The sequence below is a fragment of the Scyliorhinus canicula genome, chromosome 15 (genome assembly GCF_902713615.1).
Source record: "Scyliorhinus canicula chromosome 15, sScyCan1.1, whole genome shotgun sequence".
Classification (NCBI taxonomy): Eukaryota; Metazoa; Chordata; class Chondrichthyes; order Carcharhiniformes; family Scyliorhinidae; genus Scyliorhinus; species Scyliorhinus canicula.
In genome coordinates, this window is record NC_052160.1 from 24,517,647 (window position 1) to 24,540,182 (window position 22,536).

Sequence of the window (22,536 nt, forward strand, 5' to 3'; positions counted from 1 at the left end):
CAACTGGAATCCCTCTTGATTGTCTCTTTGGACAAGGAGGTCTCTGCACGATCCATCCATTTCTCTACGCCTCGGCATTTCTCTTTAAGGTCAGATACTTTCATGTGCCGAAGGGCCGGCGTGATCTCGCGCATGCGCAGACCGGCTGGTGTATTTTGGCGCATTCATGGGAGGTTCTCTTCTCCGCGTCGGCCATGGCGGAGCTCTACATGGGGCCAGCACTGAAGGAAGAAGTGCCCCCATGGAACAGGCCCGCCCGCAGATCTGTGGGCCCCGATCGCGGGCGAAGTCCCCCGGGGTCGGATCCCCCACGCCACCTGAGGACCGCCCCTGCTTACTAACTTGCCAGGTCCCGCCGTGTGGGACCATGCGTAATCCACTAATCCACGCCAGCAGGACTGGCCAAAAATGGACGGCCGCTCGGCCCATCGGGGCCCGGAGAATTGCCGGGGGGTGGGCGCTGCCAACGGCCCCTGACCGGTGCGCCGTGAATCCTGCCCCCACCCGGAAAATGGCACAGGAGAATACGGCAGCCTGCGTCGGGGTGGCAGGACGGGAATCGCGCCGCCCCCCGAGGATTCTCTGACCTGGCGGGGGGTCGGAGAATCCTGCCCTTTAGTTCAATCCGATCACAGAGCCCCTTGTAATTCTCCAACACAGGAGCATTGGTTAACACAGCCTCCAGGCAGTCAACTACCTGTTGACACTCCACTGTCCACTGAAATTTGGCAAGTCCGTCAGTGGAGCGACCACACTGCTAAAACTTGGCACAAATTTCTGGTAAAATCCACTAATGCCAAGAAATCGCATTATTTCCCTTTGTTCGAGGGTATTGGAAACCTCCCAATAACTTTTGTTTTCACATCCCGTGGGACCATTCGACCCTGCCGAATTGTATAGCCAAGGAAAGTGACTTGGGCTTTTCCAAATTCACTTTTGGCGAGGTTTACCACTAAAGCCACCTCCTGAAGTCAATAGAATAACTCCATCAGGTGCTTCAAATGTTCTTTCCATGTCTGACTAAAAATTACCAGATCGTCCATGTATACCGCACCACTAGGTAATCCTGAAACAACTTTGTTAGTTAACGGTTGAAATGTGGCTGGGGCGTTTTTCATGCCAAATGGCATAACTCTGGTATATACCATCTGGAGTCACAAAAGCTGAAATCTCCTTCGCCCTTTCGGATAAAGGTACCTTCCAGTAACCTTTAAGTAAATCCAGTTTGGAAATAAAAGCTGATTGTTACACCTTCTCCATGCAATCCTCCAAGCGTGGGATAAGAGTCCGTTCTTGTAACTGCATTAACCTTTCTATAGTCCACACACAACCGTTGGGTACCGTCCGGTTTTGGTACCATCACTATGGGTGAGTTCCATTGGCTGCAACCCACTTCAATTATGCAATTTAAAAAAATATTTCTTTATTCTCCTCCTTTTTCACATCTTCTCCCAAATTTACAGCCAACAACAATAATCAGTAACAAATATGTCAATCCCCGTATCAATAACAACAATCCCATCCTCCCACCAAACCCCAAACATTCGCCCGCATGTTCACATAAACACATGACAAAAAGGAATCAGGATTCACCCATGGCCACTATTAACACACGCCGCCCCTCCCCCCAAGCCTCCCACCCACCCCCTCCCAACTAATGTTCGATGTTATCCAGTTCTTGAAAGTGCAGAATGAATAATGCCCATGAATTGTAGAACCCCTCTATCCTTCCTCTCAATTCAAACTTAACCTTCTCAAGAGTCAAGAATTCCAACAGGTCCCCCCGCCATGCCAGGGCACAGGGTGGAGAGACTGCTCTCCAACCCATCAGGATCCATCTTCGGGCGATCAACGAGGCAAAGGATACAATATCCGCCTCCGCACCCACTTCCAACCCTGGCTGGTCCGACACGTCGAATATGGCCTTCCGGAGGCCCGGGTCAGTTTCACATGCACCACTTCTGCCCACTTTTTATCCGCCTGCATATTTAAAAGGTCTCCATTTTCTCATCAAGATATCATTTTTACGTTAATAACATTCTGGTTTACACTCAGATTCCTCTTCTGTGTATGCTTTCTGATATATCAGTTTTTTTTCTATATCTTTCTGTTGTAACTCCACCAATTTTCCTGAACTAAACATATCCGCCTCATCCTCCACCTGTTCTTGTTCTTTTCCAACCATCTGATTAAAAATCGTTTCTGATAATTGAACTTCAACTTTATCTTCACTTTTTGATTTCTCCTCTTGTCTTAACCTGTGACTTTCCGACCTTGTTACTACACAATCCGGACAAATTCCAGGATATTCGTCCTTCAACACTTCAGTTGTCTGATTGTCTACTGGCTTATCAACCACAGTAGGCATCACTCCCACCTGCGATCCAGCTATATCATTACCCAAGATAAACTGTATTCCTGGACAAGATAGTTTCTCCACTACTTCTACTACCAATTCACCACTCTTCACTGGACTTTCCAACCTTTCCTTATATAATGGAACACTACTCTTCTCACCCTGAATTCCATGTATTACCACCATTTTTGGCAATATTCCTCCCAAACTACATAACTCCTTATCTCTTACCATTAAAGATTGACTAGCTCCCGTATCTCTTAAAATTACGACTTCTTTACCTCCTCCTCCTGGTACACCCAAGTAAACTTTACCCACACAAGTAAATTATTTAAAGAGATCTGGCACTTTCTTTTCAATCACCTCTTAATCAGGCTGTACAATCTTTTGCACTTCCTTCATTTCACTTGGGCTTTCCGTTATCACTTTAATAAACCCCACTGGCTTATCTTGTTTTACTACATCAGCCTTCCCAGTGCTTTTCTTCAACCACCAACACTGTGGCTTTTAATGGCCTAGTTTATTACAGTGAAAACATTTGAAACTTCTTATTTCTCTTCCACTCTCCTGGATTTCTTTTTTAATCTGAGGTACTTATTATCTCCCATCAGATCTCCTTTACCTCTACCACTTGAGCATATCTCTTTTCCTCAGTTTCTATCCCTCACAGGCTGAAACTGATGTCGCAAACCAAACTTTGATTAATGAACTAATTCATAATCATCTGTCATTTCTATTGCTAACCTCGCAGTTTTAACCCTCTGCTTTTCCACATGAGTTCTCACTACATCAGGAATTGAAATTTTTAACTCCTCCAAAAGTTTAATTTCTCTGAGAGCTTCATATGTTTGGTTTATTTTCAAAGCCCTTATCCACCTATCAAAATTACTCTGCTTGATCCTTTCAAACTCCATTTATGTTTGACCAAGTTGTTTCCTTAAATTTCTAAACCTTTGTGTATAAGCTCCAGGCACTAGTTCATACGCACCTAAGATGGATTTTTTCACCTCCTCAAACGTCCCTCCTCTGATAGTGATGCAAACTTCACTAGCTCTACTTACCAGCTTTGTTTGAATCAGTAATACCCACATGTTCTGTGGCCATTTCATTTGTTTAGCTACCTTCTCAAATGAAATGAAAAAGGCTTCTACCTCCTTTTCATCAAACCTTGGAAATGCTTGGATATATTTAATAGATCCCCACCAAGCCTTAGACTATGGCGCTCTTTCTCTTTAACCACATCACTATCCTCAAACTGTACGTTTCCCTTTACAGCTGCCAATTTTAACTGTCTGTCATGTTTCGTGGCCATTTTCTGAAGTTCAAGCTCTCTCTTTTTCCCTTTCCTCTCCCTCTTTTTCTTTTTCCACTGTCTCTTTTTCGTTTTCCCTGATCTGTACCTCCCTTTCTCTTTCTTGTTGTTCTGCTAGGGCTATTCTTTCTTTTCCCCTCATTTCATATTCAAGCTGCTTTAATTCGTTTTCATGTTCAAGTTGCTTAATCTGTAACTGAATTTTTGCCATTTCTAATGAGTTGCACTGTATCTCAGGCAATTTTAAATGCTCAGCTACCGCAGTAATTATCTCTTCTTTTCGTATGCTGTCAGGTAGCGTTAACTGTAATGTTTTGCCAAATCTAAAAGCCCTTTTTTAGTCTCTGTTCATAAGGTACTGCGTGTGACATTCTCCACTCCCAAAAACCTCCGAGCCTCTGAAAGAGCCATTGTCCACAACACACTCCCTATTAAACTGGAATACCACACCTGGAAAGCAAACACAAATATGCTCACCCCTCACTGTCTTTAAGTTTACTAAGCCAACCCAAACACGAGATATAGACTTTTATCCCACGTGCCCCCAATTTGTTATGGGCCAGAAAACACCAAAGTATATCATGGAGTTCACCTGACCCACAACGTTTAATAGATTTTGGTTATGAGGAGCACAAGGGCTCACTTTCCAGGTGTGATGAGATCATAAGTATTTTTAAACAAAACAGTGTTTATTCTACAAACCCAGTTAACAGTTTATAAACACACAGTAAACATCTTATCAACTACAAACACTGATACCCCCCCCCCCCCAAGGTACAGTACTCTATAGGTAACCCTTAGTAACTTTCCTAACAACATCCATAAGACAAGCACCCTTTTTTCCTACAAAAAACAGTAGGTTTGCACTGTTTTAAGAAACAGGTATTACTTTGGAATTATCAAGTGATCTGGAGACATTCTTTAGCATGCAGGGAGAGACCAAAATACATCTTCTTGGCTTGAAAGCAGCTCCCCAACTGAAAACCAAAACCAGCTTCCAGCTCAAAACGAAAGTAAAAAACAGAGCCAGAGCCCAACTCCCCCCACACAATTACACCACTGCAGTCACTTGCCAAGACAAACATTTCTTAAAATTACATTTCCATGACACTGGATAAATATTTAGCTGGGATACATTTTCAGGGTAACTGAAGAAAGAGGCAGGGGACTAATTGAATGGCTTTTTCACATTCTAGTGCAGTTCTGATTGGCTGAATGGCCTCTTTCTGTTTCGGATCATTCTAAAATCCTACCTGAAAACCTAGATGAGCTACAAGCCATATGGTACATGTGAGCATTCGGTGGAAATGTAAAGATTGTACCATAACACTCATGTGCGAAGCCTAAACAGGTCATTGACAGTCTCAGATCTGCAGCAGCACTCCTGCTACTCCATGCTTCCCAATAAAATGGTTCCTAAGCATTCGAACAGGGTTTAATGTATCAGTTCTATTTTTCTTTGTTTGTTTTTAAAAATTCATTTACAACAGCATGGTGGTGCTGCGGTTAGCACTGCTGCCTCAGAGAGCGAGGACCCGGGTTCGATCCCAGCCCCGGGTCAATGTCCATGTGGAATTTGCACATTCTCCACATGTCTGCTTGGGTCTCACCCCCACAACCCAAAGATGCGCAGGGTTGGTGGATTTTTCCCTTAATTGGGAAAAAAAATAATTAGGTACTCCAAATTTATACTAAACAAAATTCAATTCATTTACGGGATGTGGGAGTCGCTAGTTAGGCCAGCATTTATTGCCCATATGTTGTGATGTTCAATTTTTTTTTTATTTTTTTTTTTATAAATTTAGAGTACCCAATTATTTTTTCCAATTAAGGGGCAATTTAGCGTGGCCAATCCACCTACTCTGCACATTTTTGGGTTGTGGGGGCGAAACCCACGCAGACACGGGGAGAATGTGCAAACTCCACACGGACAGTGACCCAGAGCCGGGATCGAACCTGGGACCACAGCGCCGTGAGGCATCTGTGCTAACCACTAGGCCACCGTGCTGCCCTCTTGTGATGTTCAATTGATTATCAACATCTATACTGGAAATCAGCACTGCATTTTGCCAAAATCTGGGCAGACTTAGCTCTTCCAACTTACTGAAATGGCCTGTTCTACACCACAGGTAAATAACATCACTGAACCAGTTGTTTCCTTTTTATTAAATGAAAAGATTGTTTCAATGGGTGAATGTGCCTGTTTTTAAAATTTATTGCTTAATTACCTCTTTCAATTCTCCCCAGCTGTCCACCCCCTTTCCACGCCTTGGCCCCCCAAAACACTGACCCAATCAGACCTTTTTCCTCCTTATCACAGTGACAATCTGTACAATTGGGAGACCCCTTAACTATCAATACAGCTGAGATTAGCACTCTTAATGGTGACTGGCCACTAAACCTTGGACCTTAAGAATCAGTTACTCATTGACTTCACTGATTTAGCAGTGGAGGACTGAAGCCAATGCTGGGCTACTCCCCTGTACCGCAGCTATTCAATAGATTGTCTTGTACTGCGTAATTGAGACAGGCAGACCTACTTTGTTTGATTTTATAAAATGACTGATACCGAGATAAATGCATTTTGTATATTGAAATTGCTGTGTGCATTGATGCACTAAACTTACCATGATGGGCAGACAATTTTGTTGACTTCTCGGCTGATGAGGCAGCAGCCTTCACTTTCTTTCTCTGAAATAAACATAAAAGTTAATTTATGCCCGTGGCAGTCGTTGCAGTCCCCATCAGCTGAAATCAATGTGGGGCATCTTGATTTTGGGAAATAGTATACAACAGACATCACCTTTCCTCAATTTTAATTTACACTAAGATTTCTTCCCTTGCCCCGCCGCCCCCTTTTTTCTCCTCTATATGCTGCTGCCTGACAAGAGGTTAGTTACCAATCCACCCATCCCTCTGGCAACAGTTTGAGATTAAGCCAGTTTGTTTATAATCTTGCTGTCACATTTGACCCTGAGATGCGCTTCCGACCTTACACATGATCACTTAAGACTTCCTATTCCCACTTCTGTAATATCACCAGCCCTGAAACACCCTCTGTCTCATCTCATCTGTCCCTGAAACCCTAATTTATGCCTTTGTTGTCTCTACTTTTGATGATTCCAAAACACTTTTGGTTGGCCTCCCAGATTCTACCCTCTGTAAACTTGAGGTTATCCAAAACTCTGTTGCCCTTTTCTTGACTTGCACCAAGCCCTACTCATCTATCATCCCTGCAGCTGACCGACACTCCCAGTCAAACATCTCAACTTTAAAATTCTCATCCTGGTTCTGAAATTCCTCCCCGGCCTTAGCCCACTCTATCTCTGTAATTTCCTTTAGTTCCACAATCCGAAACAAAAATCTGTGCTCCTGTAATTCTGGTCTCTTGTGCATCCCAGATTAAATTGCTCCATGGTTGGTGACCGCAGCTTCAGTTGTTTAGGTTCCAAGCTCTGGAATGCCCTCCGTTCACCTCTCTACTATACTTCTCTTATTTAAGACACTCTTAAAATCTGTCCCGTTGACCACTAGCTTAATATCTCTTAATGTGGCTCAGTGTCATTTTTAATTTATCATGTTCCTGTAATGTGCCTTGGGACACTTTATTGTATTAAAGGTTTTACATAAATATCAATTGTTGCTGTTGTATCTTCCCCATATATGAGACAATACCTAGCTCTCCCTCGCCATCATCCTGTCCAGATGGGACAGGCAAATGGAGTTGAATCCACAATCAGATCAGCAATGATCTTATCAGATGGCAGAGCAGGTTAGAGAAGCCAAATATCCTACTCCTGTCCCTAATTCTTGTGTCTGTGTGTTCTATTGGCCTCTCCAATATCTTGGTCTGGCACCCAATCTTGGATACGTCATAGGGCATGATCCACCCAAATGGGAATAGAGTCTCATAGCGCAGTTAGCTGAGTGTTTCGCGCATTCGAAGTACCGAGAAACACTATGCTATCGAATGGCCATTTGGGTAGATCGCGGGTCTCAGCGGGGATTGCGCAACCAAGACCGCACTTAGTCTTGTTTTCTGCATTGAGGAGCTCTGCTCACTGGAATTCCTCAGTGCGGGGAGAGATCGGAGCGCCGTTTTTAAATGGTCTCCCGATCTCTTGACCCCCAATGCGACCCCGAACACACCCTCCCCTCAGGCCCAACTGACCTATAAGAGGTTCCACGCACCTGGTCGCCATATTCCGGCGCAAGTTCGGGGAGGCTGGTACGGGAATTGAACCCGCGCTGCTGGTCGTGTTCTGTATTACAAACCAGCTGTCTTAGCCCACTGTGCTAAACCAGCCCCTTTGCCAGGAAGTGATACCGCCCACAATGGACAGGATTCACATCGTGATGTCTTGTGAGATCGTGTTAGATCTTACGAGGCGTGATGAATCAGGTAGATCCCGGAAGAGGGATCTCCCAACATCTACTGCCCACGCTGCTTTTCAGGCGCAAGGTGGTCGGTAGACCTCGCTCAATATTTCTCCAGCTAAGGTGGTACGGCTGAAGCCATAGTGTGCAGATCCTGCCCAGCTCTGCATTCTTGCCACCAATTTAATCCTCACCCCTGCCACTTTTTCAGGTGGGAACCTCTATTTGACTCTTACCTGTTTCCAATTCAATTCCATATCCTTTCCATCATAAAGAGTTCTACCACTAAACCATTTCCATGCCTGCATCAACCATTACTGTTAAAACCCTCATTCATTCTTTTGCCACCTCCAGACTCAACTATTGATTGCAATGTTCTCCTGGCTGGCCTCTAGTCTTCCATTTGCCATAAATATCATCTGCTTATCCAAAGCATAAAGTTGGTTGACCCACCACCCTTGTCCTTGCCAACTTAAGCTAGATCCCAATCAACCCCTAAAATAAGAGCTCCAGTTTAAAATACTTTTATCAAAACCCTTCTTGGTCTTGCCCCTCACCACTGATATAACTTTTGCAACCCTACAACTCACATCTTAATTCCGCACTTCAAACTCACCAATCCTGTGACTGGCCTTTGCTTCACTATTGGCAGCCACACCTTTAGGGTCCACACTCTGGAATTTCCACCATCTGCTCCTCAGTCTCTCCTCCTTGAAGACCCACATCTTTCACTGACTTTATCCTTCTTTGGCTGTGTCCAATCACTCCATTATGCCCCCCTGAATCACCTTGGGATTTTATTTTTGTATTTGACAGGTGCTCTATCAATCCAAGTTGTTGCTATTGTTGTATATTGATATTCAGAAAAATAATTATTATTCAAATTTCATAGAATCCCTACAGTGCAGAAGGAGGCCATTCAGCCCATCCAGTCTGCACCAAGCATCTGAAATAGCACTCATCCCAGTAACCCCACCTAACCTTTCTGAACACTCAGGGACCATTTAGCATGGCCAATCTACTTAAACTGTACAACTTTGGACTATGGGAGGAAACCGGAGCACCTGGAGAAACCCCATGCAGAGACGGACAGAAACTCCAGGGCAACACAACATTTCCAGTTTGGTGGGGAGGGTGAAAGCTGATCTGGCAAGATGGGATGGTCTCCCTCTGTCACTGGCAGGTTGGGTACAGGCGGTTAAAATGAATGTGCTGCCGCGATTCCTATTTATTCTTCAATGTCTGCCCATTTTCGTGCCAAAGGAATTTTTTAGAGAGATTGAAGGGATGATTACCTCGTTCATATGGGGAGGGAAGGTGGCCAGAATTAAAAAGGTTCTACTACAAAGAGGAAGGCAGGCATGGGGGTTTGGGTCTGCCGAACATGATGTATTATTACTGGGCGGCGAATGTAGAGAAGGTATGGAGCTGGGTCAGAGGGGTTGAATCCCAGAATGGAGGAGAGTTTGGGTAGGGGGCCGGGATTGAAGGCGCCAGCAACAGCGCCACTCCTGACTGCCCCGGGGAAATACTCAGGGAGTCCGGTAGTAATAGCTTAGTTGAGAATTTGGAGGCAATTTCAACAGTACTTCTAGTTGGGGGCAGGGTCAAGGGAAATGCCGATTCGGGGGAACTAAAGATTTGAGCCAGGAAAGTGGGATAGAAATTTTCAGAGGTGGAAGGAGAAAGGAATTAGGACACTAAAAGATTTGTTTCTTGGGGGTCACTTTGCGGGATTGAAAGAGCTGGGAGTGAAGTATGGGCTGGAGCAGGGGGAAACATTTAGATACATGCAGGTTTGAGACTGCCAGAAAGGAGATACAGAGCGTCGCAGTAGAGCCGGCTTCCACATTGCTGGAGGAGGTGCTGACGACAGGGGGACTGGAGAAGGGGGTAGTATCGGCGGTTTCCGGGTCTATTTTGGAGGAGGAGAAGGCGCCACTAAAAGGGATCAAGGGAAAGTGGGAGGAAGAATTGGGGAAAGGGTATGGAGGAGGGGTTCTGGTGTGAGGTGCTGCGGAGGGTGAACGCCTTCCTCTTGTGTGTGAGTTTGGGTCTGATACAGCTGAAGGTGGTGTTTAGAGCACACCTTACAAGGGCAAGGATTCGGGGTGTCGGACCAGCCGGGGTTGGAAACGGGCAAGGAGGCAGATGTTGTAGCCTTCGCCTCGTTAATCGCCTGAAGGCGGTTCCTGTTAGGGTGGAGATCAACCTCTCCACCCTGTGCCCTGGCGTGGCGGGGGGACCTGCTGGAACTCTTTGACACTTGAAAAGGTCAATTCTGAACTGAGGGGAAGGATGGAGGGGTTCTACAATTCATGGGCTTTATTCATTATGCACTTTCGAGAATTGGATCACATCGAACATTAGCAAGGTTGGGGGCTGGGAGTTTTGGGGGGAGGGAGACTGTATGTGTTAATGGTGACTATGGGTGATTCCTGATTCCTCTTTGTCATTTGTTTATGTTAACATGTGGGCTAATGTTTGGGGGTTTGGTGGGAGGATGGGATCATTGTTATTGATATGGAAATTGACATTACATTCGTTATTGATTATTGTTTATTGTTGGTTGTAAATTTGGGAGAAAATGTGAAGAAGGAGGAGAATAAAAAAGTATTTTTTAAAAACTCCACGGCAACACGGTGGCGCAGTGGCTCGCAATGCTGCCTTACGGCGCAGAGGACCCGGGATCGATCCTGGCCCCAGGTCACTGTCAGTGTGGAGTTTGCACATTCTCCCAGTGTCTGTATGGGTCTCACTCCTACAACCCAAAGATATGCAGGGTAGGTGGATTGGTTGCGCTAAATTGCCCCTTAATTGGAAAAAAGAATTGCGTACTCTAAATTTATTTTTTTTAAAGTACATACAAACTCCAACTGTCACCCAGGCCGGAATTGAACCCAGGACCCTGGCGTTGTGAGGCAACGGTGCTAACCACTGTGCCACCATGACGTGCCCTGATGATTCCTATCCTGTGATCCTGCAACTGGAAAGCGCAATGAATGGGTGTCAAGTGAGATCAGGATCGACAGGATTAAACTCTGGGCTCATACATGCAATGCCAACTTTGGTTCCACTGCTCCTGTGGAAATGTACCCCGGCAATGAGCTACTACCTCCAGAGGAGAGATTGGCAAAGTGCATTTGAAAAAACACTTAATATTTTGCATATAAAATGGAATCCATTCTGCTTGTAATAAATAGAAATGTAAACTTCCGATTTCCTTCATGTACTTACAGTAGATTCTCCACGTTTCTTTGCAGTGGATTTTGTGCTTTGTTCGTTCACATCTGCAGTAAATGGTTCATGGGCAATGATCTGTTTGATTTTTAAAAATGGTTGTAAAGTTTTAACAAGGTTCTTGAACTAAAATATACAAATAGGTATTGAAAATCTATGATATATGGTATCGCTATTAAAGCATTTTGTCAAAATATTTACATTTGGTGCTGTGGTAAAAATTGGTCATTACTGTACCTAATTGAGATGATAGGGTCATACAGAATAGCTTTGATCTTCAACATTTTGGAATTTGTCATGTATAAAAAAAAACATTAGGGCAGCCAAAGCTTAAAATTTGCCTTTGAATATATTTTAAAGGGCATTTCACAATTTTCTTTTTACAGATGTTAATCTTTCATGGGATTTGAGGGTTGCTTGCAAGGTTGTCCATCCCTAATTGCCCGTGAGAAGATGGTGGTGAGCTTCTTTCTTGAACCACTGTAATCCATCTAGCATAGGTACACCCACAATGCTTTAAGCAGTACTGCCAGAACTGTGGGTTATACCTAAACCAAGTGGATGGCAGCAGTTCAAAAAGGTGGCTCACCGCCATCTTCTCAAGGGCAATTAGGGAGGGGCACCAAATTCTAGTCTTGCCATTCACACTCACATCCTATAAAAGAATAAAATAATTGATATATGTTAGGCAACTTTACTATCAAGCATTCATCCTGTTCCACCCAAGCTGGGCACCAGAAGGTGTTTGGAGCATTCTCAGACTTCCTCTTTACTGATATACTGAACTGGAACTCTTGTGTTACAACATGATAGGACAGCTTTGATTAACATCTCATCCTAAAGGCAATACCTGTAATAGAATCACAGAATCCCAACAGTGCAGACGGAGGCCATTCTGCCCATCAAGTCTGCACCAACCCTTCGAAAGAGCACTCCAGCCAAGCCCTCTCCCCCGCCTTGTTCCAGTAACCCTTGAAATAACCTACACATGTTTGGACACTAAGGAGCAATTTAGCATGGCCAATCCACCTAACCTGCGCATCATTCGACAGTGGGAGGAAACCGGAGCACCTGGAGAAAACCCATGCAGATACAGGGAGAATGATCAAACTCCACACAGTCACCCATGATCGGAATTGAAACAGGGTCACTAGTGCTGTGAGGCAGCAGTGCTAGCCACTGTGCCACAGGGCAGCATTCTCTCAGTACTGCACTGGGAAAGTCACTCTGGATGATGTGCTCGTGTTTCTGGAGTGCTACCTTTTTTTAAATTTAGGGTATCCAATCATTTTGTTTTCAATTAAGGGGCAATTTAGCATGGCCAATTCATCTACCCTGCACATCTTTGGGTTATGGGGGTGAGACTCACACAGACACGGGGAAAACGCGCAAACACCACACAGTCACCCAAGGCCGGGATCGAACCCAGGACCTCAGCGCTATAGGAAGCAGTGCTAACCACTGCACCACCGTGCTGTCCTTCTGGAGTGTTACTTGAGCCCTCTAACTTCTAAGTCTGAGACAAGAAACTATTCATACTGATTGAGAAGTCTAGGACTAGAGGACATAGTCTAAAAATTAGAGTCACCCTTTTCAGCAGTGAGATTTGAAACACTTCTGCGCAGAATTGGAACTCTCTTCTGCAAAGGTCAGTTGTTACTAGATCAGTTTGTAATTTTATCTGAGTGATAGATCTTGTAAACCAAAATGCATTGAGAGAAAGGTGGCAAAAGGTCAGTATATGGAGTTAGGTCACAGATCAACCATTATTTCTGTGAATGGCCGAACAATCTCTAATTGCTAAATGGCCTAATCCTATTCCTGTGTTCTTAAGAGTGCTCAATTGACCCTTGGATGGGTGGCACAGTGGTTAGTACTACTGCCTCTTGGTGCTGAGGATCCGGGTTTGATCCTGGCCCTGAGTCACTGTCCGTGTGGAGTTTGCACATTCTCCCCATGTCCGCATGGGTCTCACCCTCACAACCCAAAGATGTGCCTGAATTGGCCATGATAAAATTACCCCTGAAGTGGAAAAAAAATTGGGTATCTAAATTTATATTTTTATAAAATTGACCCTTGGCTATCACTAGATTAACAGATATTAGGTTGACAAATCATAATGGATGATTAATAAGACTTCAAAATATTTTGATCAATGAAGCACAGAAGCATTGAGAAAAACGGTTGGTAAGTAAAAGTCAGGTATCATAGAGAACATAGAACATAGAACAGTACAGCACAGAACAGGCCCTTCGGCCCTCAATGTTGTGCCGAGCCATGATCACCCTACTCAAACCCATGTATCCACCCTATACCCGTAACCCAACAACCCCCCCCCCTTAACCTTACTTTTATTAGGCCACTACGGGCAATTTAGCATGGCCAATCCACCTAACCCGCACATCTTTGGACTGTGGGAGGAAACCGGAGCACCCGGAGGAAACCCACGCACACAGGGGGAGGACGTGCAGATTCCACACAGACAGTGACCCAGCCGGAATCGAACCTGGGACCCTGGAGCTGTGAAGCATTTATGCTAACCACCATGCTACCCTGCATCGGCAATTAAGGAGAAACTCTTTGTTTACATGAATTATTAGGATCTGGAATTCATTACCTGAAAGAGTGCTGGAAACAGATTCAATCACACTTTCAAAAGGGAAATGGATAAATACTTAAAGGGGAAAGATTTGCAGGGTATGGGATGGGACAGGCAAATGGGACTGATTGAAGATATCGCACAAACACGATGAGCCAATAGCCTCTTTCTGTGTTGGATCATTCGATGATTCTCGGAATAAACTTATACAGATTTTAAAGAGCACTGAGGTGCAATCCATGGAGATTAAATGTATCTTCATGAGGATCTTCTTCTTAGTTAACTTGCTGTTAAACAGAATAGTTTGTATTTCAAAAGGTTGAAGAAATCAAAGCCATTTCATTACCTGCTCTGAAGGTTCTGGCATCACTTGCACGGACATATCACTTGCTAAGTGTATTACATTCACTTCAACCGAAGTTCTGGAGGATGCTTCTGAATTCTCGAACAATTTCTTAGTCACATACACTTCTGCACATGCAAGAAGTGCTTCCAGAAACTCCAAGAAAACCATCTGAATAAAAAGTTTTGCTGCTCACATCATCAAATAATAAACATTTATTAAGTTTGCAAAGAAGTTTCACAAGTTTGATTTAAATTTTTCACAGTGACTTAAAAATAAAGGTGAGAAATTGCAGAAGTTTCCAAAGCGCTTCACAACCAATTAAATTTGCTATGAAGTGGTTACTATTGTAACGTAGTCAAACACAGCTGTCAATTTGTCCACAGTAAAATGTGCTTTATATTGTATTTCAGTACGTTTTCCAAGTGTTAATTGGTTGCACTCTTCCCAGAGTCTGAAGGATATGGGGTAAAACCTCGAACTTTTTAAATGAAGACCCACTATACCTCTATGTTCATGTTATTGTAGGTTCCATCAGACACTGCAGGGTTGTCCTTAGACAAGATCTGTACGACATGGGTTGTTGTTAAGTCCTTGCTCAATAAATTTAGATCCTGCAATTACACAGTGAAATAAAAAACAGGATAAATGCAGAATTATTTTTCTTTCCAATTAAAGAGCGGCCAATTCACCTACCCTGCACATCTTTTTGTGTTGTGGGGATGAGACCCACATAGACACGGGGTGAATGTACAACCTCCACACAGACAGTGACCTGGGGCCGGGATCGAACCCATGTCCTCAGCGTCATGAGGCAGCAGTGCTAACCACTGGGTCACTATGTTGACCTTAAATGCACTTTTATAAACATGCAAAAAGCAAGATCATTCAGAATTTAACAAATTTTAATTGTAAGATATCACATTTTATCTACCATGAAACATCATCCGAGATTCTCCATTACGAGACCACCCCATTACTACTGCTAGCAAGGATAGAGAATTTGGCGCTCAGCTAAATCTCCCATTCATGGCAGTGGGACGGACAGAGAATCCCACTCATCCCCTCCCACAGGGAGGGGTTAAATGACTGGGGACCTGTGTAGTCACCACTGATGTATATATTGTATATAGAGGATGCCGGTGTAGGTGCTTTATGGTAAGGCCCTGTACTACAGGTACGGGGGGTAGTTCCCTGCCTGCTGGCTCCACCCAGTAGGCAGAGTATAAATATGTGCACTCCCCATACAGCAGCCATTTTGCCAGCTGCTGTAGGAGGCCACACATCTTAGTGTAATAAAGCCTCGATTGCATCCAACTCTCGTCTTTGTGTAATTGATCGTGCATCAATTTATTACACTAAGTTTTCAGAAGATGGACCTCCGTATCAAGCCGGATCCGCAAACAGACAACGCCAAAAAGGACTTTGAACATTGGCTAGCCTGTTTCGAAGTGTACATCGGGTCTGTGCCAGACTCAATCCTAGAAGCACAGAAGATCCAGATCTTTTACACGCGGCTGAGCTCCAACGTCTTTCCACTTATCCAGGACGCGCCGACCTACGCAGAAGCCATGGCGCTACTGAAGGAAAACTACACTCAGCGGCCTAACACACTCTACGCCAGGCATCTCCTCTCCACGTGTCCTCAACTTGCTGGTGAGTCAGTGGAAGATTTCTGGCATGCCCTGGTTCCCCTAGTTAGAGATTGTGACTGTCAGGCCGTTTCGGCCACGGAACACTCGAATCTGCTCATGAGAGACGCATTTGTTACGGGCATAGGGTCCGATTACATCTGCCAGAGCCTCTTAGAAGGGGCCACGCTCGACCTTGCGGAAACCAAAAAGCTAGCGCTCTAGCAGCCCACCCCCCCTGTGCATCGTGGACTCCGCAGACAGCCGCCCCATCGTGGACCCCATCAGCGACCACCCTCAGCCAACCCCACGCCTGTGCCGCGTGGCAGCCAACCAACCCCGGGGGACCCAAATGTTACTTCCGTGGGCAGTCCAAACACCCCCGACAGCGCTGCCTGGCCCGGAGCGCCCTCTGCAAGGCCTGTGGCAAGAAGGGACACTTCGCTGCGGTGTGCCAGGCCCGCACAGTCGCCGCTATTTTTCCGGCACCTCCCACGTGCGGCCTGTGTAGGCCGCCATCTTCCCCTCCTCGGACAACGTGCGGTCTGTGGGCGCCCCCATCTTGCTCGACTCGCAACGCGTGCGGCCTGTGGGCGCCGCCATCTTGTTCCCCCCAGAACCAACGGCCGCCGGAATCTTGTTTTCCCCCACGACACGTGCGGCCAGTGGGTGCTGCCATCTTATCCGGCCGCTTGTCGCCTGCAACCGCTGATGACCAGCCGCATCTCGCCTCGGTCACAATTGACCAGTCTCGTCCACACAACCTTGCAACTGCTTCAACCAAAGTGAAGGTTGATGGGCACGAGATCTCCTGCCTGCTGGACTCCGAGAGCTTCATTCACCCCGATATGGTAAGGTGCTGCTCCCTCGCGGTACACACCGCTAACCAGAGAATCTCCCTGGCCTCCGGGTCCCACTCCGTGGCGATCTGGGGGTATTGCATCACCACTCTCACTGTCCAAGGTGTGGAGTTCAGCGGCTTCCGCCTCTATATCCTTCTCAACCTCTGCGTTGCCCTGCTACTTGGTCTGGACTTCAGTGCAACCTCCAGAGCCTAACACTGAAATTCGGTGGGCCCCTACGACCCCTTAATGTGTGCGGCCTCCCGACCCTAAAGGTCGACCCACCTTCCCTATTTTCAAACCTAACCCTGAATTGCAAACCCGTCACCACCAGGAGCAGACAGTACAGCGCCCAGGACAGGACCTTCATCAGGTCCGAAGTCCAGTGACTGCTTTGGAAAGGCATAATCAATGCCAGCAACAGCCCCTGGAGAGCCCAAGTGGTTGCTGTGAAAACTGGGGAGAAATACAGGATGGTCATTGACTACAGTCAGACCATCAATCGGTACACGCAGCTCGACGCGTACCCCCTCCCACACATATCTGATATGGTCAATCAGATTGCACAGTCCCGGGTCTCCTCAACTGTGAACCTGAAATCTGCCTACCACCATCTGCCTACCATCCGCAAGGCGGATCGCCCATACACTGCCTTCGAGGCAGATGGCCGCCTTTACTACTTTCTCAGGGTTCCCTTTGGCGTCACCAACGGGATCTCGGTCTTCCAACGGGAGATGGACCGAATGGTTCACCGGTACGGACTGCGGGCCACTTTCCCGTACCTGGACAATGTCACCATCTGTGGCCATGATCAGCAGGACCATGACGCCAACCGTGCCAAATTTCTCCACACCGCCACTCTCGTCAACCTGACCTACAACAAGGAGAAGTGCATGTTCAGCACAGACCGATTAGCCATCCTCGGCTATGTGGTCCAGAACGGAGTTCTGGGGCCTGACCCCGATCACATGTGCTCCCTCATGGAACTCCCCCTTCCCCACTGTTCCAAGGCTCTTAAACGATGCCTGGGGTTCTTTTCTTATTACACCCAGTGGGTCCCAAACTACCCGGACAAGGCCCGCCCACTCATTCAAACCACTGTTTTTCCCCTGACGGCCGAGGCTCACCAGGCCTTCGACCGTTTGAAGGCCGACGTCGGCAAGGCCGCGATGCACGCGGTCGATGAGACGTTACAATTCCAAGTCGAGAGGGATGCATCAGACGTCGCTCTGGCCACCACCCTCAACCAGGCAGGCAGGCCCCTGGCACTCTTTTCCCGCACCATACATGCCTCTGAAATTCGGCATTCCTCTGTCAAAAAAGAGGCCCAAGCCATCGTTGAAGCTGTGCGGCATTGGAGGCATTACTTGGCTGGCAGGAGATTCACTCTCCTCACTGACCAACGGTCGGTTGCCTTCATGTTTAATAACACACAGCGGGGCAAGATCAAAAACGATAAAATCTTGAGGTGGAGGATCGAGCTCTCCACCTACAACTACAAGATTTTGTATCGCCCCGGTAAGCTCAACAACCCCCCCTGATGCCCTATCCCGAGGTACATGTGCTAGTGCACAGGTAGACCGACTCCAGACTCTGCACGACAACTTCTGTCACCTGGGGGTCACACGTTTTTACCATTTCATCAAGGCCCGCAACCTGCCCTACTCCATCGAGGAAGTTAGGGCAATCACCAGAGACTGCCAGGTCTGCGCGGAGTGTAAGCCATGCGCGCCTGGTGAAGGCCTCCCACCCCTTTGAACGCCTCAGCGTGAACTTCAAAGGGCCCCTCCCCTCCACCGACCGTAACACGTACTTTCTCAGTGTGGTCGATGAATACTCCAGATTCCCCTTCGCCATCTCATGACGTCTGCCACCGTCAGCAAAGCCCTCAACATCACCTTCGCTCTGTTCGGCTTCCCCGCCTACGTCCACAGCGACAGGGGATCCTCATTCATGAGCGATGAGCTGCGCCAGTTCCTGCTCAACAGGGGCATTGCCTCAAGCAGGACGACCAGCTACAACCCCAGAGGAAACGGGCAGGTGGAGCGGGAGAATGGGACGGTCTGGAAGGCCGTCCAACTGGCCCTATGGTCCAGAAATCTCCCGGACGCCTGCTGGTAGGAGGTCCTCCCTGATGCCCTTCACTTCATTCGGTCGCTCCTGTGCACCGCGACTAATGAAACACCCCATGAACGTCTCTTTGCCTTCCCTAGGAAGTCCACCTCCGGGGTTTCGCTCCCGACATGGCTAGCAGCGTCAGGACCCGTTCTTCTCCGTAGACACGTTCGACTCCACAAGGCGAATCCGTTGGTTGAGAGGGTACAGCTACTTCACGCCAACCCGCAGTACGCCTACGTAGCGTACCCCGACGGCCGCCAAGACAGTCTCCCTCAGGGACCTGGCACCAGCTGGTTCCACACACACACACACACACATCCAACCCGGCACCACCCTCCCCTCCCCGGCGCACCCCACCACAGCTCCCGCTCCAGGACAATCCGTCCTCCCGGGGATGAAGAGGATTCCGACATGCTCCCGGCGTCACCGAAAACCAAACCGACGCCAGAGGTGCCGCCAGAACTGCGGCGCTCTCAATGACAGATCAAGGCTCCGGACCGCCAGAATTTGTAATATTATCTGTATTTTGAAAACACATCTTTCTGTATATAGTTCTCCACCACCCCCGCCGGACTCAATTTTTTAACAGGGGATGAATGTGGTAGTCACCACTGATGTATATATTGTATATAGAGGATGTCGATGTAGGTGCTTTATGGTAAGGCCCTGTACTACAGGTACAGGGGTAGTTCCCTGCCTGCTGGCTCCACCCAGTAGGCGGAGTATAAATATGTGTGATCCCCATACAGCAGCTATTTCGCCAGCTGCTGTAGGAGACCACACATCTTAGTGTAATAAAGCTTTGATTGCATCCAACTCTTGTCTTTGTGTAATTGATCGTGCATCAGGACCAGCACTTGTTTGATTATCCAGCAGACCCTGATGTTAAATGCATTGAATTAGGCTAGAATCAGATGCAGTTGTTAAGCTGCATGCCAATGCTCACTGCCTCCGCTCACCAGTTGCTTGGATAAGATCTTAGAAGTCCAGACAAAAGGTAGCACACAAAAGGTATTAACACTTACAAAAAAGATGGGAGAAAATTGCACACCCTAATTTCCAGGTTTTCATTATTCTGACAGCAATTAATGCTGCAGCCCACGGATTTCCAATGACAAATAATATAACTCTGAACCAAATCCTTTTCAAAAGCAACAGCTACTTGTCTCCACCTGCTGGTTTTGATGCCTACACCTGAAACAAGAATGAGACTCCACTTATATTGCTCGCTTAAATAGGTCATTCGGCATGTCATTAATCCCTTTTCATATGTAGCACGTATAGAGAGGTGGTCATAAGCTAAGAATCCAGGCAGGGAATGGGTGACCACCAGGCAGAGTATGAAGACTAGGCAGGCAGTGCAGGAATCTCCTGCAACTATTACCCTGCAAAACGATATACCGCTTTGGATACTGTTGAGGGGAATGACCTCTCAGGGAAAGCAGTAACAGCCAAATTCATTTCACCACAGTTGGCTCTGCTACACAGGGGAGGAGTAAAAAGTGTGGGAATGCAATAGTTAGAGGGGATTAAATTATAAGGGGAATAGATAAGTGTTTATGTGGCCACAAAGAAGACTCCAGGATGATGTGTTGTCTCCCTGATGCCAGGGTCAACAATTGTTTCAGAGCGGCTACAGGATATTCTGAAAGGGAGGGTGAAAGCCAGTGGTTGTTGTACACATTGGTACAAATGACATAGGTAATAAAAAGGGATGAGGTCCTAAGAGCAGAATATAGGAGGTTAAGAAGTAATTTGAAAAGTAGGACTTCAAAAGTAGTGATCTGGGGTTCACCACCAATGCCACGTGCTAGGCAGGGTATAAATAGCAGGATATATCAGGTGAATGCATCGCTGAAGAGATGGGTGAGGGGGACAGTTTCAGATTCCTGGGACATTGGAATCAGTTCTGGGGGAGGTGGGACCAGTACAAACTAGATGGATTATACCTCGGACTGATGCCCTAGGGGGAGTATTTGTTAGAATGGTTGGAGAGGATTTAAACAAAAATGGCAGGGCGGCGAGAAGCAAGGAGTCAGAAGAGGGGGAATGTGCCTTTTTAAACCACTGCAGATCATGTGGTGTAAGTACACCCACAATGTTTACAGGACGGAAGTTCCAGGATTTTGACCCAAAAACATTAAGAAATTTAAGAAGTGCTTTCATAGAGTTAGATGTTACAGAGTACAGGGCACACCCCTAAACATAAAATGTTTGGACCACTTCTGGCAATGACTGGTTCCACCCAAGAAAATTCCCAAGGCAAGAGCCTAAATTTGTGATAATAATTGTCAGTTCCAGCCTTACAGACCCCAGAGTCCCAACATAAGTGAATTAACCAATAATTGTGTATTTTCCTGAGATACTTAACCCTTGATTGCTCCAATAAGTTACAGGCACCAGATTTATAAGTAAAACATTAACAAACTGTTTATTTATAACAAGAATAAAAGATGAACATATAATGGAAATAATAGAATGATGGTCTATTAGTCTACCTATTCCCAAAACCACATCCCACCCTCCACTCAGACACACAAAAGACAGACACATGGTGATGGGGTTGGAAAGGTTAAAAAATAACAGGGTTTAAGAGGTATGAGAGATTTGAGGATCTTCATTACTGGGATTAATGTTCTTGTAGGCGGTAATCCTGTCAGAATGCTAGATGTTTAACCATTGGTTAGTTTGGATCTTCAAGGTGGACCACTCAGGCAGTGGGATCACCTCTGCAGACACACACTAACTTTGTGTTGGGCTGAGCCTTGCCCACGGAAGATTTACTTCAGGTCTGCTCAGTTTCTGATGTGTGGTCAGCTTCAGCAGACTCACCAACAGCTCATCTCAGTTAAACAGAATATCAGAGCAGTAGTTTTCCCAAGGCCATCGAGTGGTCTGGTGCCTTTAATAGGAAAGGAATCCAGAAAGTTCCCCTTCCCCAGCTCTGTCTTCAGGCTTTGCGTATTCACAAATTGTTCTGTATACCTGAAGAGTGTTTCAGCTAAGATTTGCGAGAGAATTCCCCTCTTCTGGGAAAGAGACTCAAAAGGATTCTGTTTAGCTCTACAGGTCCCAAACAAAACTGAAAGCAAAAATAAGAGAGAGAGACCAGCAGGACATTCTGGAGTGATCTGCATTAATCTGCATCAAGTATTTGCCATGTCCCAGGAAATGAAAGTAGCCGAATGGCTGCCAGCCAACTTTGTCAAGACGTGTCACCGCTGATGTCAGCATATCCTACTACTACTTTTTAAAATTAAAGGTGTAAGCCTCAGCAATGCCCAGGTGCAGGAATCATAACAGCCAAAAGAACAGGAATTAAAGTGGAATCAAGAGTCCAACAAGGATTGATAGGAGGGTTCCTTACATAATATAACAATGTCAGTGACTAGTGATAATCCTTAACATAATATTCAATCACAAGATATATCATTGTTGCACAAAACAGACCAAGAATGTACCTTGAGTATCCACATGAAGTGCCTCATTGTCATAATGTTGGTGTTGGGTGGCCTTCGATTTTGTATGCAGTAGAATCTGTATATCTCCCAGCATTTATTTATATAGCCAAGTGCGATTACAACACATTGATTTTCTTGAAACAGATTTCCTGCATCAAAAGGGAATCCAACAGGACAGAGGACAACGGAGAAATAGCATGGTCGGCAACATTTATATTTTTACCTCAATTTCTCCTTTTAAATGTTACTTTCATCAT

The 22,536-nt window shown here is 46.1% G+C and overlaps 1 protein-coding gene across 4 annotated transcripts in view; it reads right to left on the bottom strand.

Moving 5' to 3' along the window:
* The window catches only part of rsph10b (radial spoke head 10 homolog B), a 116,029-nt gene that overhangs the window by 18,681 nt on the left and 74,812 nt on the right, over positions 1-22,536 (bottom strand). For 3 of the 4 annotated variants that reach the window (XM_038820179.1, XM_038820178.1, XM_038820181.1), the window contains exons 13-17: positions 22,280-22,428; positions 14,734-14,841; positions 14,231-14,398; positions 11,283-11,363; positions 6,296-6,359 (exon numbers count right to left, since the gene is read on the bottom strand). In XM_038820179.1, the coding sequence (XP_038676107.1) occupies positions 6,296-6,359; positions 11,283-11,363; positions 14,231-14,398; positions 14,734-14,841; positions 22,280-22,428 (570 nt within the window). The remainder of the gene's footprint in view (positions 1-6,295; positions 6,360-11,282; positions 11,364-14,230; positions 14,399-14,733; positions 14,842-22,279; positions 22,429-22,536) is intronic. The other variant, XM_038820180.1, reaches the window with a different exon arrangement.